Source organism: Protomyctophum bolini (assembly GCF_963924005.1).
Source record: "Protomyctophum bolini genome assembly, chromosome: 3".
NCBI lineage: Eukaryota > Metazoa > Chordata > Actinopteri > Myctophiformes > Myctophidae > Protomyctophum > Protomyctophum bolini.
The window spans coordinates 20721366-20735320 of NC_137864.1; the positions used below are offsets into that span (position 1 = coordinate 20721366).

A 13955-nucleotide genomic window follows, 5' to 3' on the forward strand; every position below is an offset into this window, starting at 1 on the left:
AAATTACCAAATAACTAAACAAGTTAAAATTAAAAGATTTTTAACAAATGACTGCCTCCACCTTTCAAAATGTTCTCTAGAACATTGTTATTAATTAATCAAATGTAAATCTATTAATCATGAACCATGAAATGAACTTGGTGGGATACTGAGTATTATTTTACAGTTCCTGTGTAATTATTTCTGTAATAATTTCAATGACTGAATTTCTGTTTACAGATGGACAACGTCTATAAGGCAAAGTTTTCTAATTTCAATCACACTGTTATAACCGGCTTCAGGTATGCACCAATAGAGTTATACTGTATTAAGTATATATGTTTTTAGTACATAAATAATAACGTATCATTGATTTGTACCTTTAATGTAGCCTACCATAACATTTGGTGTTAATTATAACATAAATGTTATAATTAATAATAATGAATCACTTTTACAGCTCGGGATCAGTAAATGTGGAGGCTGAATTAATATTCAACCAAGAGGAAAATGCAACTACACCAGATGCCTCTTCTGTGGCTAGTACTCTTGTTGAGGCTGCATCCAGCTCTAATTTCTCCCTTCCTGTGAACACGTCAACTATTGTTGTCACGGGTAAGAATTGTAGACTCAACCGATGATAGCTCACAGTGTGGCTCTTTAATGACCTGTTTAATGGTATTTTTTCTTCCTTGTTATTAATTATATATCATGGCCTGCATTGATATTGATATGAAAGTTTTATTTTTACAGTGGTTTTGCCGCCAACTCAAGCACCCACTACAGCAGCACCTTTAACAACAATCACCACAGATTCACCAGCAGGTACAATTTCATCAAAGCAAATTGAAACTGTACTTCCAATGTATAAAACATCTAATGAATTAACTGGAGTGGACAAAGGGATATGCAAGAGTACAGCGACATACCCCTATGATTATAATGTGTTGAAAAAGCACATTCAATTATTATTTATTATAACTAATATCAGAATCACCGGTAATAATAACTTCACAATTTAATGTAACCTTTCCATCAGGTAATGCAACATCACCACCAGTCATTCAAACTTCGCCACGACACAATGCGACTTCACCACCAGTTGCTGCAACGTCACCACGACCCAAAATAACTTCAACACCAGTCACTGTAACATCACCACCAGTCAATGCAACTTCACCTATAGTGCATACAACATCCCTACCTGTCACTGCACGTACTACCCCAGGTATAACAAATGAATAGTCAAAATAACTTTACAACTAATCATCATTCAGTTTAGCTATAATATCTCAATATAACTACAGAGGGCAAAGACTAGTGACAAATTCCACTCCGAATATGTGTTGAAAAAGAACATTCAATTATAACCTTTATTAATATAGCTTTAGAAATGTAAGAAACACTGGTAATCATAACTTCACAATTGAATGTAACCTTTCCAACAGGTAATGCAACTTCACCACCAGTCATTCAAACTTCGCCACGACACAATGCAACTTCACCACCAGTTAATGCAACTTCACCGGGACAAAATACAACATCACCACGACGACCCAATATAACTTCAACACCAGTCATTGTAACTTCACCTATAGTCCATACAACATCCCCACCAGTCACTGCAGCTACTAGTCCAGGTAACACAAACAAACCCTAATTAACTTTACCACTAATTGCTTTGAATGAATCAGTAGTGACAAATTCCCCTCCGACTATAATGTGTTGAAAAGGCTAATTAAATTGTAATCTTTATTATTGTAACTTTAGAAATAAGAAACACCGGTAATCATGACTTCACAATTTAATCTAACCTTTCCAACAGGTAATGCAACTTCACCACCAGTCACTCAAACTTCGCCGCGACACAATGCAACTTCACCACGACAAAATGCAACGTCACCACGACCCAATATAACTTCAACACCAGTCATTGCAACTTCATCCCCAGTCAATGCAACTTCACCTATAGTTCATAAAACATCCCTACCTGTCACTGCAGGTACTACCCCAGGTAAAACAAATGAATAGTCAAAATAACTTTACCACTAATAACTTTAAATGAATCACCATTTAGTTTAGCTATAATATCTGAATATAACTACAGAGGACAAAGACTATAGTGACAAATTCTCCTCCGACTATAATGTGTTGAAAAGTCTAATTCAATCATAATCTTTATTATTATAACATTAGAAATCAGAAACACCGGTAATCATGACAATTGAATGTAACCTTTCCAACAGGTAATGCAACTTCACCACCAGTCACTCAAACTTCGCCACGACACAATGCAACTTCACCACCAGTTAATGCAACTTCACCACGACAAAATACAACATCACCACGACCCAATATAACTTCAACACCAGTCATTGTAACTTCACCTATAGTCCATACAACATCCCCACCAGTTACTGCAGCTACTAGTCCAGGTAAAACAAACAAACAAACCATTAGTCAAATGAACTTTACCACTAATTACTTGGAATGAAACACTACACAGTTTAGCTATAATATCTGAATATAACTGGAATTGATAAAACATTATGCAAGAGTGAAATACAAATATGCCTATTACTATAATGTGTTGAAAACACACATTCAATTATAATCTTTATTATTATAACTTTAGAAATTTAAGAATCACCGGTAATCATGACTTCACAATTGAATGTAACCTTTCCAACAGGTAATGCAACTTCACCACCAGTCATTCAAACTTCGCCACGACACAACGCAACTTCACCACCAGTTAATGCAACTTCACCGGGACAAAATACAACATCACCACGACGACCCAATATAACTTCAACACCAGTCATTGTAACTTCACCTATAGTCCATACAACATCCCCACCAGTCACTGCAGCTACTAGTCCAGGTAACACAAACAAACCCTAATTAACTTTACCACTAATTGCTTTGAATGAATCAGTACTCAGTTTAGCTATAAAATCTGAATATAACTGGAGCAGACAATGGCATGTGCAGAATTATAATCTTTATTAATATAACTTTAGAAATGTAAGAAACACCGGTAATCATGACTTCACAATTGAATGTAACCTTTCCAACAGGTAATGCAACTTCACCACCAGTCACTCAAACTTCGCCGCGACACAATGCAACTTCACCACCAGTTAATGCAACTTCACCGCGACAAAATACAACATCACCACGACCCAATATAACTTCAACACCAGTCATTCCAACTTCACCACAACACAATGCAACCTCAACACCAGTCAATACAACTTCACCTATAGTCCATACATCCCCACCAGTCACTGCAGCTACTAGCCCAGGTGAAACAAATGAAATATTAGTCAAAATAACTTTACCACTAATAATATCATTGAATGATTATGTACTCAGTTTAGCTATAATATCTGAATATAACTGGAGTGGACAAAGGGATATGCAAGAGTAAAGTGACAAATGCCCATATTATTATAATGTGTTGAAAAAGCACATTCAATTATAATCTTTATTATTATAATTTTAGAAATAATAAGAAACGCCGGTAATCATGACTTCACAATGAAATGTAACCTTTTCATCAGGTAATGCAACTTCACCACCAGTCATTCAAACTTCGCCACGACACAACGCAACTTCACCACCAGTTAATGCAACTTCACTGGGACAAAATACAACATCACCACGACGACCCAATATAACTTCAACACCAGTCATTCAAACTTCGCCACGACACAATGCAACTTCACCACGACAAAATGCAACGTCACCACGACCCAATATAACTTCAACACCAGTCATTGCAACTTCATCCCCAGTCAATGCAACTTCACCTATAGTCCATACAACATCCCTACCTGTCACTGCAGGTACTACCCCAGGTAAAACAAATGAATAGTCAAAATAACTTTACCACTAATAACTTTAAATTAATCACCATTTAGTTTAGCTATAATATCTGAATATAACTACAGAGGACAAATACTATAGTGACAAATTCTTCTCCGACTATAATGTGTTGAAAAGGCTAATTCAATCATAATCTTTATTATTATAACATTAGAAATCAGAAACACCGGTAATCATGACAATTGAATGTAACCTTTCCAACAGGTAATGCAACTTCACCACCAGTCACTCAAACTTCGCCACGACACAATGCAACTTCACCACCAGTTAATGCAACTTCACCACGACAAAATACAACATCACCACGACCCAATATAACTTCAACACCAGTCATTGTAACTTCACCTATAGTCCATACAACATCCCCACCAGTTACTGCAGCTACTAGTCCAGGTAAAACAAACAAACCATTAGTCAAATGAACTTTACCACTAATTACTTGGAATGAAACACTACACAGTTTAGCTATAATATCTGAATATAACTGGAATTGATAAAACATTATGCAAGAGTGAAATACAAATACGCCTATTACTATAATGTGTTGAAAACACACATTAAATTATAATCTTTATTATTATAACTTTAGAAATATAAGAATCACCGGTAATCATGACTTCACAATTGAATGTAACCTTTCCAACAGGTAATGCAACTTCACCACCCGTCATTCAAACTTCGCCACGACACAACGCAACTTCACCACCAGTTAATGCAACTTCACCGGGACAAAATACAACATCACCACGACGACCCAATATAACTTCAACACCAGTCATTGTAACTTCACCTATAGTCCATACAACATCCCCACCAGTCACTGCAGCTACTAGTCCAGGTAACACAAACAAACCCTAATTAACTTTACCACTAATTGCTTTGAATGAATCAGTACTCAGTTTAGCTATAAAATCTGAATATAACCGGAGCAGACAATGGCATGTGCACAATTATAATCTTTATTAATATAACTTTAGAAATGTAAGAAACACCGGTAATCATGACTTCACAATTGAATGTAACCTTTCCAACAGGTAATGCAACTTCACCACCAGTCACTCAAACTTCGCCGCGACACAATGCAACTTCACCACCAGTTAATGCAACTTCACCGCGACAAAATACAACATCACCACGACCCAATATAACTTCAACACCAGTCATTCCAACTTCACCACAACACAATGCAACCTCAACACCAGTCAATACAACTTCACCTATAGTCCATACATCCCCACCAGTCACTGCAGCTACTAGCCCAGGTGAAACAAATGAAATATTAGTCAAAATAACTTTACCACTAATAATATCATTGAATGATTATGTACTCAGTTTAGCTATAATATCTGAATATAACTGGAGTGGACAAAGGGATATGCAAGAGTAAAGTGACAAATGCCCATATTATTATAATGTGTTGAAAAAGCACATTCAATTATAATCTTTATTATTATAATTTTAGAAATAATAAGAAACGCCGGTAATCATGACTTCACAATGAAATGTAACCTTTTCATCAGGTAATGCAACTTCACCACCAGTCATTCAAACTTCGCCACGACACAATTCAACTTCACCACCAGTTAATGCAACTTCACCACGACAAAATGCAACATCACCACGACCCAATATATCTTCAACACCACTCATTGCAACTTCATCACCAGTCAATGCAACTTCACCTATAGTCCATACAACATCCCTACCTGTCACTGCAGGTACTACCCCAGGTAAAACAAATGAATAGTCAAAATAACTTTACCACTAATAACTTTGAATTAATCACCATTCAGTTTAGCTATAACATCTGAACATAAGTACAGAGGACAAAGACTATAGTGACGAATTCCCCTCCGAAACTATCTGAATATAACTGGAGCGGACAATGGGATATGCAAGAGTACAGTGACATACCCCTATGATTATAATGTGTTGAAAAATCACATTAAATTATAATCTTTATTATTATAACTTTAGAAACATAAGAAACACCGGTAATCATAACTTCACAATTTCATGTAAACTTTCCATCAGGTAAAGCAACATCACCACAACTAAAAGTACATTAAATTATCTTTAGTATAATAACTTCAGCAATATAAGAAACACAAGTAGTCATATCTTAACAATGTGATCTAACCTTTCCATTAGGTAATACAACTTCACCTCCAGTCATTCCTACTTCACCACGACACAATGCAACGTCACTGCCAGTCATTGCAACTTCACCACGAGTCACTGCAACTTCACTGCCAGTCATTGCAACTTCACCACGAGTCACTGCAACTTCACTGCCAGTCATTGCAACTTCACCACGAGTCACTGCAACTTCACCTATTGTCCATACAACACGCCTACCTGTCACTGCAGCTACTACCCCAGGTTAAACATCTGCACTATTAGTGAAAATAACTTCACCGCTAAGCACTTTGAACATATAATTTACTGTTCAGCTATAATAACTCAATTTAACTGTAACTAACTGTTTCTACCCATTGTGCTTCATATGTAGCTACAACACCTGCACCACCAGCAAAGCCAAAGGTCGTGTTAGAATTCAAAATAACGCAAACCTTCACAAAAGACCTTGAAAACACATCATCAGTCGCATTCCAGAACTTAGCAACCGAAGTAGCTTCAGCGGTAAGTACCATTATGATGATCCAACACCTGCCAATACATTCTCCATAACTTCAGCGATTCCTCCTATCATGCATATTACTATTATATTGATCTCTGGCAAATGTATAATTATGATGATTAAAAATAACCATACTTTATGGAAATGTTTTGCTTTCATTGTAAAATTACCAAATAACTAAACAAGTTAAAATGAAAAGATTTTTAACAAATGACTGCCTCCACCTTTCAAAATGTTCTCTAGAACATTGTTATTAATTAATCAAATGTAAATCTATTAATCATGAACCATGAAATGAACTTGGTGGGATACTGAGTATTATTTTACAGTTCCTGTGTAATTATTTCTGTAATAATTTCAATGACTGAATTTCTGTTTACAGATGGACAACGTCTATAAGGCAAAGTTTTCTAATTTCAATCACACTGTTATAACCGGCTTCAGGTATGCACCAATAGAGTTATACTGTATTAAGTATATATGTTTTTAGTACATAAATAATAACGTATCATTGATTTGTACCTTTAATGTAGCCTACCATAACATTTGGTGTTAATTATAACATAAATGTTATAATTAATAATAATGAATCACTTTTACAGCTCGGGATCAGTAAATGTGGAGGCTGAATTAATATTCAACCAAGAGGAAAATGCAACTACACCAGATGCCTCTTCTGTGGCTAGTACTCTTGTTGAGGCTGCATCCAGCTCTAATTTCTCCCTTCCTGTGAACACGTCAACTATTGTTGTCACGGGTAAGAATTGTAGACTCAACCGATGATAGCTCACAGTGTGGCTCTTTAATGACCTGTTTAATGGTATTTTTTCTTCCTTGTTATTAATTATATATCATGGCCTGCATTGATATTGATATGAAAGTTTTATTTTTACAGTGGTTTTGCCGCCAACTCAAGCACCCACTACAGCAGCACCTTTAACAACAATCACCACAGATTCACCAGCAGGTACAATTTCATCAAAGCAAATTGAAACTGTACTTCCAATGTATAAAACATCTAATGAATTAACTGGAGTGGACAATGGGATATGCAAGAGTACAGCGACATACCCCTATGATTATAATGTGTTGAAAAAGCACATTCAATTATTATTTATTATAACTAATATCAGAATCACCGGTAATAATAACTTCACAATTTAATGTAACCTTTCCATCAGGTAATGCAACATCACCACCAGTCATTCAAACTTCGCCACGACACAATGCGACTTCACCACCAGTTGCTGCAACGTCACCACGACCCAAAATAACTTCAACACCAGTCACTGTAACATCACCACCAGTCAATGCAACTTCACCTATAGTGCATACAACATCCCTACCTGTCACTGCACGTACTACCCCAGGTATAACAAATGAATAGTCAAAATAACTTTACAACTAATCATCATTCAGTTTAGCTATAATATCTCAATATAACTACAGAGGGCAAAGACTAGTGACAAATTCCACTCCGAATATGTGTTGAAAAAGAACATTCAATTATAACCTTTATTAATATAGCTTTAGAAATGTAAGAAACACTGGTAATCATAACTTCACAATTGAATGTAACCTTTCCAACAGGTAATGCAACTTCACCACCAGTCATTCAAACTTCGCCACGACACAATGCAACTTCACCACCAGTTAATGCAACTTCACCGGGACAAAATACAACATCACCACGACGACCCAATATAACTTCAACACCAGTCATTGTAACTTCACCTATAGTCCATACAACATCCCCACCAGTCACTGCAGCTACTAGTCCAGGTAACACAAACAAACCCTAATTAACTTTACCACTAATTGCTTTGAATGAATCAGTAGTGACAAGTTCCCCTCCGACTATAATGTGTTGAAAAGGCTAATTAAATTGTAATCTTTATTATTGTAACTTTAGAAATGAGAAACACCGGTAATCATGACTTCACAATTGAATGTAACCTTTCCAACAGGTAATGCAACTTCACCACCAGTCACTCAAACTTCGCAGCGACACAATGCAACTTCACCACCAGTTAATGCAACTTCACCGCGACAAAATACAACATCACCACGACCCAATATAACTTCAACACCAGTCATTCCAACTTCACCACAACACAATGCAACCTCAACACCAGTCAATACAACTTCACCTATAGTCCATACATCCCCACCAGTCACTGCAGCTACTAGCCCAGGTGAAACAAATTAAATATTAGTCAAAATAACTTTACCACTAATAATATCATTGAATGATTATGTACTCAGTTTAGCTATACTATCTGAATATAACTGGAGTGGACAAAGGGATATGCAAGAGTAAAGTGACAAATGCTCATATTATTATAATTTGTTGAAAAAGAACATTCAATTATAATCTTTATTATTATAATTTTAAAAATAATAAGAAACGCCGGTAATCATGACTTCACAATGAAATGTAACCTTTTCATCAGGTAATGCAACTTCACCACCAGTCATTCAAACTTCGCCACGACACAATGCAACTTCACCACGACAAAATGCAACGTCACCACGACCCAATATAACTTCAACACCAGTCATTGCAACTTCATCCCCAGTCAATGCAACTTCACCTATAGTCCATACAACATCCCTACCTGTCACTGCAGGTACTACCCCAGGTAAAACAAATGAATAGTCAAAATAACTTTACCACTAATAACTTTAAATTAATCACCATTTAGTTTAGCTATAATATCTGAATATAACTACAGAGGACAAAGACTATAGTGACAAATTCTCCTCCGACTATAATGTGTTGAAAAGGCTAATTCAATCATAATCTTTATTATTATAACATTAGAAATCAGAAACACCGGTAATCATGACAATTGAATGTAACCTTTCCAACAGGTAATGCAACTTCACCACCAGTCACTCAAACTTCGCCACGACACAATGCAACTTCACCACCAGTTAATGCAACTTCACCACGACAAAATACAACATCACCACGACCCAATATAACTTCAACACCAGTCATTGTAACTTCACCTATAGTCCATACAACATCCCCACCAGTTACTGCAGCTACTAGTCCAGGTAAAACAAACAAACAAACCATTAGTCAAATGAACTTTACCACTAATTACTTGGAATGAAACACTACACAGTTTAGCTATAATATCTGAATATAACTGGAATTGATAAAACATTATGCAAGAGTGAAATACAAATACGCCTATTACTATAATGTGTTGAAAACACACATTCAATTATAATCTTTATTATTATAACTTTAGAAATATAAGAATCACCGGTAATCATGACTTCACAATTGAATGTAACCTTTCCAACAGGTAATGCAACTTCACCACCAGTCACTCAAACTTCGCCACGACACAATGCAACTTCACCACCAGTTAATACAACATCACCACGACCCAATATAACTTCAACACCAGTCATTGTAACTTCACCTATAGTCCATACAACATCCCCACCAGTTACTGCAGCTACTAGTCCAGGTAAAACAAACAAACAAACCATTAGTCAAATTAACTTTACCACTAATTACTTGGAATGAAACACTACACAGTTTAGCTATAATATCTGAATATAACTGGAATTGATAAAACATTATGCAAGAGTGAAATACAAATACGCTTATTACTATAATGTGTTGAAAACACACATTCAATTATAATCTTTATGATTATAACTTTAGAAAAGAAACACCGGTAATCATGACTTCACAATTGAATGTAACCTTTCCAACAGGTAATGCAACTTCACCACCAGTCATTCAAACTTCGCCAAGACACAATGCAACTTCACCACCAGTTAATGCAACTTCACCGGGACAAAATACAACATCACCACGACGACCCAATACAACTTCAACACCAGTCATTGTAACTTCACCTATAGTCCATACAACATCCCCACCAGTCACTGCAGCTACTAGTCCAGGTAACACAAACAAACCCTAATTAACTTTACCACTAATTGCTTTGAATGAATCTTTGCTCAGTTTAGCTATAACATGAATGAATATAACTGGAGCAGACAATGGCATGTGTGCACAATTATAATCTTTGTTATTATAACTTTAGAAATGTAAGAAACACTGGTAATCATAACTTCACAATGTAATGTAACATTTCCATCAGGCAATGCAACTTCACCACCAGTCATTCAAACTTCGCCACGACACAATGCAACTTCATCACCAGTCAATGCAACTTCACCTATAGTCCATACAACATCTCTACCTGTCACTGCAGGTACTACCCCAGGTAAAACAAATGAATAGTCAAAATAACTTTACCACTAATAACTTTAGTTTTTTTAGCTATACAATCTGAATGTAACTGGAGCAGACAAGGGGATGTGCACAAATATAATATTTATTAATACAACTTTAGAAAAGTAAGAAACACTGGTAATCATAACTTCACAATGTAATGTAACATTTCCATCAGGCAATGCAACTTCACCACCAGTCATTCAAACTTCGCCACGACACAATGCAACTTCACCACGACAAAATGCAACGTCACCACGACCCAATATAACTTCAACACCAGTCATTGCAACTTCATCACCAGTCAATGCAACTTCACCTATAGTCCATACAACATCCCTACCTGTCAATGCAGGTACTACCCCAGGTAAAACAAATGAATAGTCAAAATAACTTTACCACTAATAACTTTAAATTAATCACCATTCAGTTTAGCTATAATATCTGAATATAACTACAGAGGACAAAGACTATAGTGACAAATTCCCCTCCGACTATAATGTGTTGAAAAGGCTAATTCAATCATAATCTTTATTATTATAACATTATAAATCAGAAACACCGGTAATCATGACAATTGAATGTAACCTTTCCAACAGGTAATGCAACTTCACCACCAGTCACTCAAACTTCGCCACGACACAATGCAACTTCACCACCAGTTAATGCAACTTCACCACGACAAAATACAACATCACCACGACCCAATATAACTTCAACACCAGTCATTGTAACTTCACCTATAGTCCATACAACATCCCCACCAGTTACTGCAGCTACTAGTCCAGGTAAAACAAAATAACAAACCATTAGTCAAATTAACTTTACCACTAATTACTTGGAATGAAACACTACACAGTTTAGCTATAATATCTGAATATAACTGGAATTGATAAAACGATATGCAAGAGTGCAATACAAATACGCCTATTACTATAATGTGTTGAAAACACACATTCAATTATAATCTTTATTATTATAACTTTAGGAATATAAGAATCACCGGTAATCTTGACTTCACAATTGAATGTAACCTTTCCAACAGGTAATGCAACTTCACCACCAGTCACTCAAACTTCGCCACGACACAATGCAACTTCACCACCAGTTAATACAACATCACCACGACCCAATATAACTTCAACACCAGTCATTGTAACTTCACCTATAGTCCATACAACATCCCCACCAGTTACTGCAGCTACTAGTCCAGGTAAAACAAACAAACAAACCATTAGTCAAATTAACTTTACCACTAATTACTTGGAATGAAACACTACACAGTTTAGCTATAATATCTGAATATAACTGGAATTGATAAAACATTATGCAAGAGTGAAATACAAATACGCCTATTACTATAATGTGTTGAAAACACACATTCAATTATAATCTTTATGATTATAACTTTAGAAAAGAAACACCGGTAATCATGACTTCACAATTGAATGTAACCTTTCCAACAGGTAATGCAACTTCACCACCAGTCATTCAAACTTCGCCACGACACAATGCAACTTCACCACCAGTTAATGCAACTTCACCGGGACAAAATACAACATCACCACGACGACCCAATACAACTTCAACACCAGTCATTGTAACTTCACCTATAGTCCATACAACATCCCCACCAGTCACTGCAGCTACTAGTCCAGGTAACACAAACAAACCCTAATTAACTTTACCACTAATTGCTTTGAATGAATCTTTGCTCAGTTTAGCTATAAAATGAATGAATATAACTGGAGCAGACAATGGCATGTGTGCACAATTATAATCTTTGTTATTATAACTTTAGAAATGTAAGAAACACTGGTAATCATAACTTCACAATGTAATGTAACATTTCCATCAGGCAATGCAACTTCACCACCAGTCATTCAAACTTCGCCACGACACAATGCAACTTCATCACCAGTCAATGCAACTTCACCTATAGTCCATACAACATCTCTACCTGTCACTGCAGGTACTACCCCAGGTAAAACAAATGAATAGTCAAAATAACTTTACCACTAATAACTTTAGTTTTTTAGCTATACAATCCGAATGTAACTGGAGCAGACAAGGGGATGTGCACAAATATAATATTTATTAATACAACTTTAGAAAAGTAAGAAACACTGGTAATCATAACTTCACAATGTAATGTAACATTTCCATCAGGCAATGCAACTTCACCACCAGTCATTCAAACTTCGCCACGACACAATGCAACTTCACCACGACAAAATGCAACGTCACCACGACCCAATATAACTTCAACACCAGTCATTGCAACTTCATCACCAGTCAATGCAACTTCACCTATAGTCCATACAACATCCCTACCTGTCAATGCAGGTACTACCCCAGGTAAAACAAATGAATAGTCAAAATAACTTTACCACTAATAACTTTAAATTAATCACCATTCAGTTTAGCTATAATATCTGAATATAACTACAGAGGACAAAGACTATAGTGACAAATTCCCCTCCGACTATAATGTGTTGAAAAGGCTAATTCAATCATAATCTTTATTATTATAACATTATAAATCAGAAACACCGGTAATCATGACAATTGAATGTAACCTTTCCAACCGGTAATGCAACTTCACCACCAGTCACTCAAACTTCGCCACGACACAATGCAACTTCACCACCAGTTAATGCAACTTCACCACGACAAAATACAACATCACCACGACCCAATATAACTTCAACACCAGTCATTGTAACTTCACCTATAGTCCATACAACATCCCCACCAGTTACTGCAGCTACTAGTCCAGGTAAAACAAAATAACAAACCATTAGTCAAATTAACTTTACCACTAATTACTTGGAATGAAACACTACACAGTTTAGCTATAATATCTGAATATAACTGGAATTGATAAAACGATATGCAAGAGTGCAATACAAATACGCCTATTACTATAATGTGTTGAAAACACACATTCAATTATAATCTTTATTATTATAACTTTAGGAATATAAGAATCACCGGTAATCTTGACTTCACAATTGAATGTAACCTTTCCAACAGGTAATGCAACTTCACCACCAGTCATTCAAACTTCACCGGGACACAATGCAACTTCACCACCAGTTAATGCAACTTCACCGGGACAAAATACAACATCACCACGACGACCCAATATAACTTCAACACCAGTCATTGTAACTT

The 13955-nt window shown here is 36.0% G+C and overlaps 1 protein-coding gene across 1 annotated transcript in view; it reads left to right on the plus strand.

Moving 5' to 3' along the window:
- The window catches only part of LOC308312341 (uncharacterized protein), a 69778-nt gene that overhangs the window by 24376 nt on the left and 31447 nt on the right, over positions 1 to 13955 (plus strand). The window contains exons 15-22 of the mRNA XM_080758943.1: positions 220 to 281; positions 440 to 594; positions 733 to 804; positions 6022 to 6252; positions 6383 to 6513; positions 6894 to 6955; positions 7114 to 7268; positions 7407 to 7478. Coding sequence (XP_080615069.1) covers positions 220 to 281; positions 440 to 594; positions 733 to 804; positions 6022 to 6252; positions 6383 to 6513; positions 6894 to 6955; positions 7114 to 7268; positions 7407 to 7478 — 940 coding nt within the window. The remainder of the gene's footprint in view (positions 1 to 219; positions 282 to 439; positions 595 to 732; positions 805 to 6021; positions 6253 to 6382; positions 6514 to 6893; positions 6956 to 7113; positions 7269 to 7406; positions 7479 to 13955) is intronic.